The 14,441-nt window shown below is 40.3% G+C and overlaps 1 protein-coding gene across 1 annotated transcript in view; it reads left to right on the top strand.

Moving 5' to 3' along the window:
- The window catches only part of fstl1b (follistatin-like 1b), a 117,454-nt gene that overhangs the window by 46,490 nt on the left and 56,523 nt on the right, over positions 1–14,441 (top strand). Inside the window, exon 3 of the mRNA XM_039743691.1 lies at positions 14,186–14,290. Coding sequence (XP_039599625.1) covers positions 14,186–14,290 — 105 coding nt within the window. The remainder of the gene's footprint in view (positions 1–14,185; positions 14,291–14,441) is intronic.

A 14,441-nucleotide genomic window follows, 5' to 3' on the forward strand; every position in this document is an offset into this window, starting at 1 on the left:
GCCTTATATCTTTCCCCTACCCCGGAGTTCAGAGGAGATGCACATAAGAATGTTCAGATGTAGGGGGTGGCGTCTGGATTTATCAGGTGGGATGCTTCTTGACCAACCATGGAAGGTCTGCAACATCATGATTGCATGTGCCGTACTACATAATGTGGCACAGCATAATAATCTTCCACACTCTGACTGAGGAGCCTTCAATGTTTCACTTTTCGCCTCTCTTGTCACCATGGTCTCTCCTTATAGGTAAATCTGTTCTGTATATATATTTAAGGTTGATTATCATGGTGCATATATAGTTGTTTTAGGGTGAGAACCAGACGGGGTTCACAACACATTCGTGTAAGCACATTTACAAGACGATTGTGATTTATAAGGTTTAAATTGCCAACAAATAAGGTTTTTTTTTTTTTGAGTCACGCATATTTTTATCCATACTTGAATCCATGCAAAGTTTTATAAATGAGACTCCTGGTCTTCACCATGAGGTCAGCAATGCACGATCCCAGTTACAAGCTGGGAGCATTTTCTGCCATCTCTTTCACCTGAGAAATGTTTTGGCCTTAGGCCAGTCCTCCATAACATCTATCAGGCCATGTACCCCTGGTGTCTGCTGAAATGATTGCCCATTAGTGCCCCATGAAAAGACTGCCTGTTTCCTTGCAAGTCGCAACTGTATTTCTCAGGTGTATCCCTTCCTGTTGCCCTTCAAGGACACTTGGTATGCTTACAAGGCCTACCACCCCCAGTTGTTGCCCTACTTTCTTAACAAGAATGTTGCTGTGCATTTCAATTTAACTTCTTACGTTCTGACAACCTTGTTAGGTCCCACTTTTCCTGCTTGGAAACCACTTATCCATTAGACAGCTCATCACACCTTGATTATGAGGGCTGTCAGATGTTTACTGCACCTTCTTTTCATCTCACACATCCTTCTTATTTATTAGTTCTCCGTTAATCAGTTCGCATAATGTGCATAATCATCTTCTGGGTGCATCTCATTTTCAGCACCTTTTACTGACAGTCCTCCAAGGATGAATTTCTGAATTTGATCATTATTTATATATGTTATCTCTAAGCTGATTTCTAAAGGAGATTCCTTCGGAATACTCTGTTCTCAGCTGAATCCCTAGAGATATACTTTATCATACCAGTGGGGTTTCAGAAGTCTGATTTGCACGGAGGTGCCAAGTTTATGCAAATCATTTAAAGCTACTCATCATCCCAGCTTTGTCAATTGCGGTGCATAGCTTCACTGATCGTTTCTTGTAGTTTTCTTGAACCAAGATAACAATAGATTCATGGTAATCCTGTTTTTTTTTCCCAAACCAGACATTGGACTGTTCTATCTGCTTAAATTTGGCTCCAGGGGTGACTATGCAGTTACAGCACAGAGGTAATTAAGTCCCAAGAAATAAGCATGTGGCCCTCATTTTTCATTGCACAAGTGGACGCAGATAAGGAATTTCATGATGCTCCTGGGGTTTTAAAGCTTCACCAAAATAAATATTCTAACCAATTAAATCAAGCTACAAAGAATGCAAGGGTGAGCTCAAAGCCTCAGAATAGGGATTTGCTGCCATCTCAGTCAGGAAACTTTATGACTAATGAATTGGCAGGGAGAGGAGCTGGTTGAGGTGGGGGGTAACTGCAGCACAAATTATAGTTTCCGTGGGAATGGAGCAAAGAAAACATGACTGGAAAGCCAGATGTGGCATTCTTTAACCACAGCCCCCCCCTCACACACCCCTTACAGTCAGACAAGCTGAATGTAGTCATCAAGCTCGCTTTTTTAAGTGTTCATGGGCCTGATTTTTTAGACAGATTGTTTTAAAGGAACTGGGTCAGATGTAGAGTGGAAAAACCTGGACATTTTCCTGAATATGAACAACGAGATTTCTGTGCGGGGCATTATGCTTGTGACAGTATATTCTTTCATGTTCTTTGCTTTAAGAAAACATATGGCTTCATGCACTAGATGGGGCGTACGTTAGTCGATAGCAGCAGAGCTCAGGGATGGTATGACTCATTTTCGATTTTAACACAATGTACTTGGAGCTGCCTGGAGACCTCAGTATTTATAAGTAACAAAGCTTTCAACTGTTCTAGGCTTTTAGAAGCTGAATTTATTTTGCTTAGTTTAGTGTATTGTAACAGTCTGTGGCCCACCCTCAAGGACAAAGGCAGATGGAAAAGTCGAAGCTTCTGACAATTTGCTGTGAAGATAAAAAAAAAAAAATTGTCCCCTCATGGCTTCCTCAAAGGCTTTAAACTTAAAAAGGAGAGAAAAAAATCCACTAAGGGTGCTGAACCAGAGAGCTTAATGACAGGACATGATTGAGAGAATTAGATTCAATTAATGTCTGACTAGGATTACTTTCATGTGCCTTATGGGACATTCTGATTACAAGGTAGGGATGCTAGGAGCATTTCAGTGGCAAATCCATCTGAGAATTTCAATTATTATATAGGAATAAGTGACGGTGAGGTGTGGGGATACAGCTTGCTATGCATGGGTAGTAACTTAAAATTAGGCAACACTCAAATAGTTTTACACAGGCTGAAATTTAAAGCACCAGCTTAGCAACAACTGTAAAACACACCAAGACCAACTGTACGCTAACAAATACACAAAAAGGTAAAGTATAGTAATAAGCATATGTTCTATATAGCAATAATAATTGACTCAGGGTGTCTGTCAGTCTTAAGCCTCTCACATTATGTGACTTTTCTAGCAATTTTCAGTTGTATCCTTTATCTACATAATCTTAATGAATTGGAGGCCGTCTTCAATCGCCTAATGTGACATACCCTGCAACTCAGTCCAACTAGTCTGTGACTCATTATGATAAAACCAAAGAGGTTTGATTTTGTTTTCATTTGGAAGGGTGGGCTGTGAATGCAAGTGAGCTGACAAGCAACAAGCAATACTCATGTGGAATTATAATGCATAAAATGTAGCAATGAGATTTCAAATACACAGGATGAGATGTTTAATACCCACAATGCCTGGGGAATATGCAAGGCAGGGGTGTCCTCTTCTCTGAGCCAAGCTTACACATGACAGCATGCCTAAAAGAAGGAATCGCACTGTGTTTCCAATGTATTGAGGAGGCTGGACAGCCGCATCACTGGGATTGTCAAGTGGGCTCCTACTTTCATCAGTGTTTCCAGTAGCATCAGCAGTGGTATCTGACATCCCAGAACCACCCACCTCTGCATTTGTCCAACCTTCTTATTTGGGAGACCAGATAGGGTATTTTCTTTTAATCCATTCTGCTACCCTAGATATTTCCTTAATGGCATAGCATAGGGCATGCCCACTAATGCCAAGGTCCCTCATCATCCTTACAGTGGATGTTGCAACAAAGCCCCTGCATCCAACCTCCACTGGGTAGATTTTTACATTCCATCCTTGCTGTCCTGCCTCTGCTGCAAGCTTGGAATATCTCAGTTTTTTCCTTTCAAAAGCTTCCTGCACTGCATCTTCCCAGGGAACTGTGAGCTCAACAAAGTATACCTTGCGCTGTGTGCTTGACCACAAGACCAGGTCAGGCCTCTGGTTGGTGACTGCTATTTCTGGTGGGAATGTGAGTCTTTGGCCCACGTCCACCAGCATTTGCCAGTCCTGCACTGTCTCCATCTCGCCCAATCTGGTCTTCAGGGAAAACTTGGTTGTCTTTGGTCCCCTTCCTGAACAAAAAGTGGTTTGAACATCAGAAATAGTAGAGAAGCTTATGTGTCTGCTTTTTCATGCTTTTCATACTAAAATTGAATGATAAAAAGAAAAAGGGACTAAGACTGCTACTGAACTCACTGTTACCCTTCGTATAGCACCAGCTCCCAAAGGCAACATGGAGGCTGTGGATCTCACAAACAGAAAGAGAAGCTCCTCTGTCAGATGTCTCATATTTTACACACTATAACAGAGTGTAAAAAATATAAAGGGCCAAGATTGCTTCTGAATGCGCTATACCTGCTACCCTTTTGTATAGTGTCGGCTCCCACAAGCAGCATGCTATTGGCTGTCAGAAAAAGGTGTAAGAATGGCTGTAAGAACAGCACTCAGTCATGTAAATATGACATTGGCTACAATTTTCAGTCATGTAATTTGAAATGGTGCATTAACAAGATCAGTGAAGCAGTCAGTAATTCTGACATACCTCACAATGAAAAGTCGTGTCATGTGACATCGGCTTTAGTTAAAGTATGCAGGATTGGAAAATGGATGAATTGATAAATTAGAGTCTGCAAATATCTTTAGCAATAAACTCAGTGCCACCACCATTTCCACAGATGTAGATAGATAGATAGATAGATAGATAGATAGATAGATAGATAGATAGATAGATAGATAGATAGATAGATAGATAGATAGATAGATAGATAGATAGATAGAATGAATATGTTCTCCAGCATTGCCATGTTGTCTATCTTGTGGGCTCCACCATTTTTTGACAGTTGCTAGGTAAGGTCAAACACAATTTTGTTGGGTGTGCCATCACCAGGTTGAAGGTATAAAGGTCAGTGCACTTCTTGTTGTCCAAGATTGTGGATGCAACACAAAAAAATCTTAGCATTCTAATTAGTGTTTTAATCTGATTTTTGGCAATGAATTCTTTTGTCTTAAGTTTTAGTTAGGCTCTTATGAAATTGACTTGGATTCCATTTCTTCCCCTACGTTCTTTGAATTATGATTTTTCTTTCATGTCCTGGTCTTGTTTATTACAATTATCATCTTCTTGGTGTTAACCTGTGTCTGCTAGTAAAACTACGACTCATCCTGATTCCCTTTTCATTTCAGTACTGGTGCTGCCTGGTGAGAGCTTGTACAATATTGATATAAAGAAGTATTGTTCAAAGTATCTGTTATAACTAGCTAGAGTAAAGATGTTCATGATAGAGCAATGAAAAGGAATTAGGAAAGAGTTAATGTACTATGAAGACTGCATGCATTACTAGTAACTGCCTTACATTTTTATATATACTTGTGTGTATCGATCTTATTTGAATAAATTTTTTATTGCTGTCATTTCTAAATTAACGTATATACTCACAGATAAGTTCTCCTGCGGATACGTCGGGACATTATTTTACTGTATAATTTATGATATTTTATAATGTCTGTCGTATAAGTCGAATACAGAAAACTTATGCTATTGGTCCAAGGAATTATGATAACACCCACCTGAAATAGTAACCACGGAGCACACTGCCTTTTTTTTCTATGTATTGTGCCTTCATGACCACACAGTAATACCCAAACTATTCCGAAGCAACGTTTGCACTGATTTGTGTTTTTTGTATCGCACACCCTCATACACCTTTATTGTAAGAGCGTCCCTTATCTACACGATTAAGCATTCGGTCAGAAGAAAATATGAAGCTGGTTTTAAATTAAAGTCATTGAAATAGTGAAAGAAATTGGTAACTGTGCTGCTGCAACAAAATTTGATGCGTCTGAGAAACTGCTGCAAGATTGGAAGAGGCAACAAGATGTAAAAAAAAAATGTGTCACATTTTTAAATTATAAGTCGGGGTCTGATTTTATGATCGATTTTTCAGGTTTCAAGATCTGACTTATATGTGAGTATATACGGCATGTGGTTTGATGCCCTGAGCAACACTCAAGAGCTACTGAGGACAAAAGGCTGGTTTATTACAGAAATTATAAAACAGTAACTAAATTAAAGTATGAAATAAACCAACAGAAAATAACCTTTAATGGTGCCATTGGATTTAACTAAACATTCTTTAATCCCATCTAGCTGGCAGGGTGATTTTCCCACCTGAGAGCACCACAAAAGGCTCCTTGTTTATATCTTGTATGTCTTTGACAAAGCTTTAGCCTTGCTTCCTTCTGTCAGTCTCAGGTTAGCTACTAGCTAAACAAATGAGAATGATGGGCAGAATGGCCTCCTCATATTTGTTCAATTTCATATGTTCTTATACTCTTGTCCACCATCCATGCTTAGTTCAAATCAGCTGTGGGTGTAAAGTACTTTCATTATGCAGCCAAGAACAATATCCACTACTGCTTCAGGAATAAGCGCCAGAGTCAGGACTTATTTTTGAACCTCTCGCACTCTTCTTGGCAGTTCCAGGTGTCCATGCAGCTCCACACCCCAGCTCTGTGATCAGTAGACAGACCAAAAATGAGCAAAGAAAATAGTTGGGTCATCACCCAGGCTACCCTACTGAATTATAGGTGTCGAGCCAAAGAAACAAACAAACAAAAAAAAAAAAAAGGCTCCATTTCCATTGCTGGTTGGTTCCAGTTTCTTCTGGAAACTGTTCGTTTTTATGGTATCCTGGCCAGAAGGGTCGGAGCCTTCCTAGGACTGAATGCAGGCCTAGGCTTCTTCTGGGGGCTGCCTTTTGGAACTGTGAGTGAAAAGGAAGACAGTGTTAACGACAGAGTCCCCTCTTGTCCTGGGTTGGTACCGCTTACTTCAACAGAACCAGGAAGGTGATCCAAAGTCACATATGTGTGACACCCTCAAGTCACCTGCCTGTTACAGTGGATAGGAAGGTATCAGGTATGACAAAACATTAATCATTAATCACAGACTCTCACTGTCCTCCCATTAATTTAGTGCCCCACAACTAGAAGCAGTCATCCCAAGTGCAGTCTGTGGGTGGGCAGTTTACAGGCCGATTCTTGTCCTTAACCCTGTAAAAATAAATGTAACCTTAACTGAGCAGGTTTACTTTCGGAATATCGTATGCTTTACTAAATAATTTGGAGCCATTCAAGCCTGATCAGCAACCATAAAACAAAATTGAATTTCTGCAGGATGAAGGTGGGTGCTTTGGACTGTAGGCTTCAAAGCGAGGAGAGGTGGTTTTCAGTCATATCACATGACTTAGGCCTCATGTTTACAATAGCAATCTATTGTCTATAATAATGATAAACTCCTTCTTTTAACAGTCATCGTCCACTTGAAACAAAAAACAAATTCCATTCTTTGGCCTACACGACCACAGCAGCATGTGGGTTAACGGAGAAGCATTTCACGAGAGCAGGCAGCTCTCCTGGGGTTTGAGTGCAGGAATTTTAGGGGGGGAGTAATTAAAGGGGGCTGCTTCTCATTCTTTAGGCTGCCTGGCAAGTTCCCATTGGTCTCCCTGTGTACTTCCACATCTGTGACTGGTTGATGTTGCTGCCTGTAATCTGGCCCTTCCCAACTGTGCGTCAGCAGATGTGCTGGGAAGTATTTGGGTTAACAGCATCTGCTTGCAGAAAGTCAAACCTCGTCTGCTAATTGGGGAGGGGATTTGAAGCAAACTGCCAGCATGTTACAGCCTGGTTTTTGTTACAGGATGGAGCATACTGTAGTCACAGAACATCATTTATTTGCTGACCAATCTGCCACTTAAGATGGGAGCCAGCCTCAGAGTGGAACAATACTTTCTGTAGAGCTTGTTGAAAAGGCCTTGCAGGATCATGGATGGGGCTACCGCCTCACCTCAAGTCTTGTATTGTCAAACAGCCACTGATCACACCAACCAAATGGCATCTTGGGATTATTTGAAAAGTCAAGAATTCAAGGCATCTGGCCAGGTGGTCTGTGTTATGTTCCATTGTGGTATAGCGGGTCCACAGCTCATGTCAAAAGGGCCACTTTTAAAATAAATAATTGCTGCACTCGCGGCTTTTGTGTGACTGAAGTGGTTCCTGTGGAATTCGTGATGCGGGCGTTTCTCACCAGTGCACAGGTGAGAAACCGTCCGCATCCGTAATTGCTCCCAGGAGCTGTTTGATTTGCACAGGTGAACCACATCCCTGTAATATATAGTAGCGTGAGGTGGCTAGTGATGGAAAAAAGAGAAAGAGAAAGAAAAGAAAGATGGAGGTTCGAGAATCCCCATGTTTCCATTGTTACAACTGTTGTTTGGACTTTGGACAATAGTTGTGTGCCAAGGTTTCATCCCAACTGTCTTCCGACTCCATCCAATCTGCACGCACTGTTCAAGAATGGATTCAACTGACCCATAAATAGTGCATGTAGTGTCTGCTATCTTATGCACCATCAATGTTCTGTTCTCCATTATAATTTACTACACACAGGCTACATTTTATTCTGTCATCAGTGACAATGGCTGGTCAGACCTTGAGTCATATTTGAGAGACATCCCGCCAACCTAGAAATCTGCTGCCCATCTCTTAATTGTGGAATATGAAGTGGACCCGTCTTGGAAAGCGTTAATTAAGCACAAATAAGTCTACAAAAGTATATTGTTATATAAGATTTGAAGTTCAATAATGTCATGATACTGTTTTTGCAGGTTTTGTCATCAACAACATGGTTCTGCAAAAACAAACTCATACTGTAAACAACAAATGCTACAAAGTGATAATTTATATACAGTATTTTAGTACACCGGAGCTAACGTACAGAATCAAAACCTTAGAATACTCTTTTAAAATGTTTTATTCACCCCTCTCAGATGACCCCTGTGCTAGGCCTTTAAGCAAGTGGCTTCCTCTTGTGGTGCAGCCATGTCCATTCAAGTGATGTACGGATGAGTACAAGCACATCCCCAGAAACTTTTATTGACTTAATATCTTTCTTAGATTTAAATCAGCTAACAAATCTGAAGTGATGAATTGTTTTATCTCTGGTATGTTAAGACGCTTGATCAGTTTTGCACAACGCAAGATACTAATCCTCATGACATTTCCAAACTAATCCAATTCAGGGTTGTAGGGTGCTAGAGCCAACCCAGTAGCACTGAGCACAAGGCAGAAGCCACATCTGGGGGGTCAGCATATCATATAAACCACACACAGAGTCGCACCAACACTGAGACAATTTAGAACCACCTATAAGAGTAACATCTTTGAGGATGTGGGAGATATCGTTAATGGAGATTAGCCCATGCAGAAATGGCAAGAAAGTGCAAATGCGACACACACAGCAACCAGGTGTGAGATTTGAACCCATGATTCTGTAGTTGTGAGGCCACTGCACAAGTTCCCCTATAGAGCAAATGGTCAAATAATTATTTTCTATGACAAAACTAACCTGCCCCTGAAGTTAACTTTGATCAAAAGAAATGGCAAATATGAAGTCCATCGTTTTCTGATCTCAGGTTGGGTATGAATTTTCAAGGGGATGCTCTTGCTTGAACCCCATTCTAAAAAACATCTGGGCTCTTTTTACCAAAGAAAAGTGACACCTATTATACAACAGTAAAATGCACATGGGTATCATGGGTGTGGTGTTAAATGAGGAGTGATCAAGGAAAATAAACTAAAAAACTCCATAGCTTTTCTGGGTGTCTCTACACACAAAGAGACCCTGTCTTGCCTCCCATTCACTATATTTGCAAGCACTCCTCTTTACCTCCCTGTCTGTCTTTTTCGTGCACCAAAATGGCCTCTTTCTTCCTCCCTGCCTGAGGAGCTCTTGCCAGCTGTCAATATCTGACTGCAAACTCCTTGGACCTGTGGCACTGAGGTCCTTTTATGACCCAGCCTTAAATAATTTGCTGGTCAACATGGAAATTACAACTCGTGAGCCATTTTTGCAGAGCTCTACTTGTCAGCCCTCTAGCATCTCTGCAACTTCATTGGTCCTTCCATACTATAAAGGTCCAAGTGACCCCATAGAAGTTTGAATAACACAAACAGCAGCGACCTATGGCTACAGCCTAATGACTCAGAGGGCGAACAATGCCTGCGATGTTCAGCGATTCCTACCATCCTTTCATTATTAAGATACTTCCAAAATCACTGCTTCCGAGAATCCTTCCAATTAAAGTTAGCAGACAAGGTGGGATGCTACACAGTCTGAGTGGCATCTTGTTTATTCATCCTGAGTCATCAAATGACCTCTAGCTCTTACCATGTCTTGATTCAAAATGCTGTGAGTAGGTGTCCACATTAAAAGTAAGGTATTTTAAAAGCCTCTGTCAGGAGAGGGTTTTGCTGAAAATCATGGCTTCTTTATGACTTTCTGAAGGCTTCTTTAGTTGGTTTTTCTGAGCACCCTCTAATTTTCAGACATGAAAGAAAGGTGAGCTCTGTCATCACCATACTGAGTAGCCATACTGCAGGAGCCTATCATTTAGTGACTAAGCCTTGGGCAGACTTTAAATCCTTATGAGGCAAGTTTCAGCAGAACTTTACTCACTTTTTCTGTACAGCATTCTTTGTTATTTTAGTTATTAAGCTCCTTTTGAGGGTATTTCTCATTAAATATGTTCTAATTCTTCTCTCAGTGCTTCATTTTTACTTTACTTATTAGCTTGTGAATGGAATGGTGGCACAGTAGTTTGTGCAGCTCTCTCACAGCTCCAGAATCTGGTGTTGAAATGCAGTCAGCAGAGTGAGCACAAAGCCCTTGGTGCACCAGTGCTTAGCGTGATGGTGTTTGAGATGGTCTTTCCAATGCAGACTGTCTGGGGTCTCTCTGTCAGGAACCTCCAGGGCATCAAACCTCACATAGAAGTTATTTGGAACATCTGGAAGGGAGCCATCATCACTGCATACAGGTCGTGTGGCCTTCCTTACAGTCTCTGATGGCTTGGATGCCTTGCCACATGTAACGTCTGTTTCTAATATATTGAAAATGGCTATGAATTTTCATAGTCTTGCCATACTCTTGCTTAGCTGCTTTAATGCACGAATGACATGCGGATTATGTGAATGGTTACTGTTTAGCTCCTGCTTGGATAGACTCCTCAAATTCAGGTAAAGCACCTCATCCTTGCTCTTATGTAGACTCCATAGCTATCAGCCATTGACACATAGACAATAGTTAAAAGTTTTCTTCTCTGCAGTTCCAAATCACATAAAAGCAATCCTTTTGTTTACTCAGACTGAACAGCACTCAGACACAACCTTCCATGCTCTCAAAATTCACATATAGACTACATCAGATCAAAACATTTATTCTGTAAAAAATCTGAGACATACAGGTGAAAAGAAAGAAAGAAAGAACTTTATTTGTCCTTACGGGGAGGTTCGGCTTTTAACAGAAAAAATAATACATGCATAAATAGTCAGATAATTAAGTAAATACATAAATAAATACAAAAACACATTTTGGTCTGAACATACACTGGAATGTTACTATAAAGCAAAAAAATTCAAACGAAAGAAAACTTCTGACTGAGTGCGGCATTATGCAGACGTATTACTGTTGCTATAAAGGAACCCCAGTCATATTTTTTGAGACACTTCTGCTGAATAATTCATTGGCTGAAAGTCCTCAGTGTTAGTATGTCATAGAGAGGATGTGCAACATTGTTCATAATGACATTCTGTTTTGTCTTTATTCTCTTCTTTGCTACAACCTCCAGGGGGTCCAAAGGGTGTCCTATAACTGAGCCAGCCCTTTTAGTTAGCTTGTTGATTCGGTGGGCCTCTTTTGAAGTGATGCACACCACAGCATAGACAATCGCACTGGCCATCACAGAGTTTTAAAAGATGTGAAGGAAGTCACTACCCACATTAAAGGAACACAATCTCATTCGAAAAAAAGAGCCTACTCTGCCCTTTCTTATATAGTTCCTCTGTGATCCAAGGCCAGTCCAACCTGTCATTAATATAAAACCCCAAGTACTTGTAGGAGTGACCACCTCTACACCCTATCCCTGAATAGTGACCGGACAAGTCTATAATCAGTTCCTTGGTTTTGCTGATGTTAAGATGAAGACAAATCTCTTTGCAGCAGGAAACACATTTTTCCACTTACTCCTATACTCTGTTTTCACCCCCTTTATCAATGCACAGTGTAAGTGTAGAATTATCAGAGAATGTCTGCAACTAACAAGACTTGGTGTTATATTTGTAGTTGGAGGTGTGTAGAGTGAAGAGAAAAGGAGACAGGACTGTTCCTTGTGGTGCTCAAGTGTTGCTCACATCCATATCTATCCTTTAGTTTCACAAATTGCGGTCTGCCCAACAGATAGTCCATGACATCATAGCATCATCCACCTGCATATAGTATCTCAGAGTTTACCCCGTAACAGAGATGGCTGGGTGGTACTGAAGGCACTCAAGAAAAAAAATCATAATCCTCACAGTGCTTCCTGCTTTGTCTAGGTGAGAATAAGTCTTGTGGAACTGATAAATAATTGCATCCTCCACTTCAGTCTTTGTCTGATAGGCAAACTGCAGTGGGTCCAGGTTGTCTACTACAAGAGGACTCCAATAGTCCATGACCAGTCCCTCAAAGGTCTTCATGATGTGAGATGTAAGTGCCACTGGTCTGTAGTCATTAGATGAAGAGGCACCTACCTTCTTTGAAACAGGAACAATACAGGGTATTTTTCATTGCAGTGGCACTTTCTAAAGCCTTAGGGACAAACTGAACAGGTGACAGAGGATACAACAAAGTTGGTTAGCACAGACCTTAAGAACTCAAGGAATGACTCTGTGGTCCTGCAGCTTTGCCTGTGTGTAGCTTCCTCAGTTGTCTCCTTACATAGCCTTCAGTTATGGACAGTCCACACTGATGGTCAGAGGTGACTTGTCACTGGCTGTTCCAGTTAACGTGGTAGGAGTTGTTGATGTAGTAGAGATGGTGTGGGAAGACTGGTCATTGGAAGAAGGTGGAAGTGGGAAGGAAAATCTATTAAAACATTAGTTCAGGGCATTAGCTTTTATCACCTGAGTTTGTGTTAGTATGTGCAGTACTATTCAATGTTTACAAGCACTTGATGATAATCCAGGTGTATCTCATAACTGACAACAATGTACATCATGTAACTGTCTGTATTCACTTGATCAAGGAACTATACATCTTGAATTACTCAAAAAACCAAATCAGCCTGCGTCTATAGTTATTATGTGTGTGTTCAGTGCTGGGCAGTTGCCCCTGTCTGGGTGATTCTTGCCTTGTGCCTGATGCTTCTGTGGGAAGAAACTGAACTTTTAATGATGCATCAGGAAAGAATCTAAAATGGAAAGTTCATGAAACTGTAATCCTGGCTGCCCTCTAGTGGCACTACTGAGCATTAATGGTATATTTTGCTGCATACACATTCTCCACTAGATGGAGGTATTGGGTCAAATTTAGTAACTTAAGAGCAAAAATGTGTGAACTTTCTTTTCTAGACACAATTACTTCTTATTTCCCTTGGTTATATTATTAAAAGGTGCTACAAGGGAAAGAAACAAATGCCAGTAGTGTAATTGACATGTGATTACAGGGAAATATCTATCTATCTGTCTATATATCTATTTATAAAAATGCAAAAAAGGAGTAACTTAAAACAAAAAAAAAAACAAATCAGAGTGTTGTGAGATCCAGAGAAGTCTTCTTCTATCTATCTGTCGATCTATCTATCTTTTATATATAATGTACAGTATAACTATTTTACAGTGTATTTGACATTCAATACCTTGCCATGTGTCTATTTATTGTCTTGAATTCTGAATTGAAGTATATTCATTAAGAACATCACAACACTCTTTTCACTGTCTGACCATGGATTAACACTTATTTTCAGCCCAATCAAACTCTTTCTTTTAATTACCATTCAGTCATATCTCATTCAGTCTTTAACATTTAGAAACCATTATTTTATGTTAGAATTTCTTTCAAAGTTTCAGTGCTGGGATAAGTTTTTCTAACAGGACAAAGTGCCCAAGTTTCTGGCAGTAGCATTCATAAGCGTTACCAATAGAATTAAATAACTCGTCTTGCTGCCCCCACAGTCCTGTTCCAGTAGAACTCAGTGGCTGCTGGTTTTCAGTTCTAACTCATGGTCTTACTCTGATGTTAAATCCTTCAAGCTAATCACATTTTGAATTGGGAACTGCTATCTTTTATGACATTCTCTGATATGTCATGTCTGCCAGGGGCTGCTTTGTCTTTGTGTATCACATCTGTGAATGTGTTCAGTAGGGCCTGGCGATTTTCAAAATACCTGCCACAGTAGTCAATGATGATGATGATGCCTATAGCATTGCTAATAAACAGATCATTTGCTACACTTTACTGTGGCATATTTGCAGTATTATGTCTCAATAAAAATCAGAAATTGACTTTTGATTAAGAGAACAGTAGAAAATAACATGTGTAGTTATGGCAGTCCTTAGTTGAGAAGTGGAAGACTCCTGCTCCAGACATTTTGGAAGTACTAGGTTGCGTATGATGCAGTATCATGTTCAGTCTCTATTCTTTCTACAATGGTTCACTTATTTACTTCTTTATTATTTCTTTTACAGCAAGAAGTGAAGAGCAAATCCAAGATTTGTGCCAATGTATTCTGTGGTGCTGGAAGAGAGTGCACTGTAACAGAGAAAGGGGAGCCCACCTGCCTTTGTATTGAGGTAAACCTTTGCAGCTATGTCACTTGTGCAAACACCCCATTTAATCACATCTTTGTATGAGAAAATGAAATGCTAGACAATTTCAAAATATACAACAGTATATACTATATGTAGGTATAGAAATATATAAGCTGTAACCACTAGGGAACAC

Source organism: Polypterus senegalus, chromosome 2, assembly GCF_016835505.1.
Source record: "Polypterus senegalus isolate Bchr_013 chromosome 2, ASM1683550v1, whole genome shotgun sequence".
NCBI classification, from domain to species: Eukaryota; Metazoa; Chordata; class Cladistia; order Polypteriformes; family Polypteridae; genus Polypterus; species Polypterus senegalus.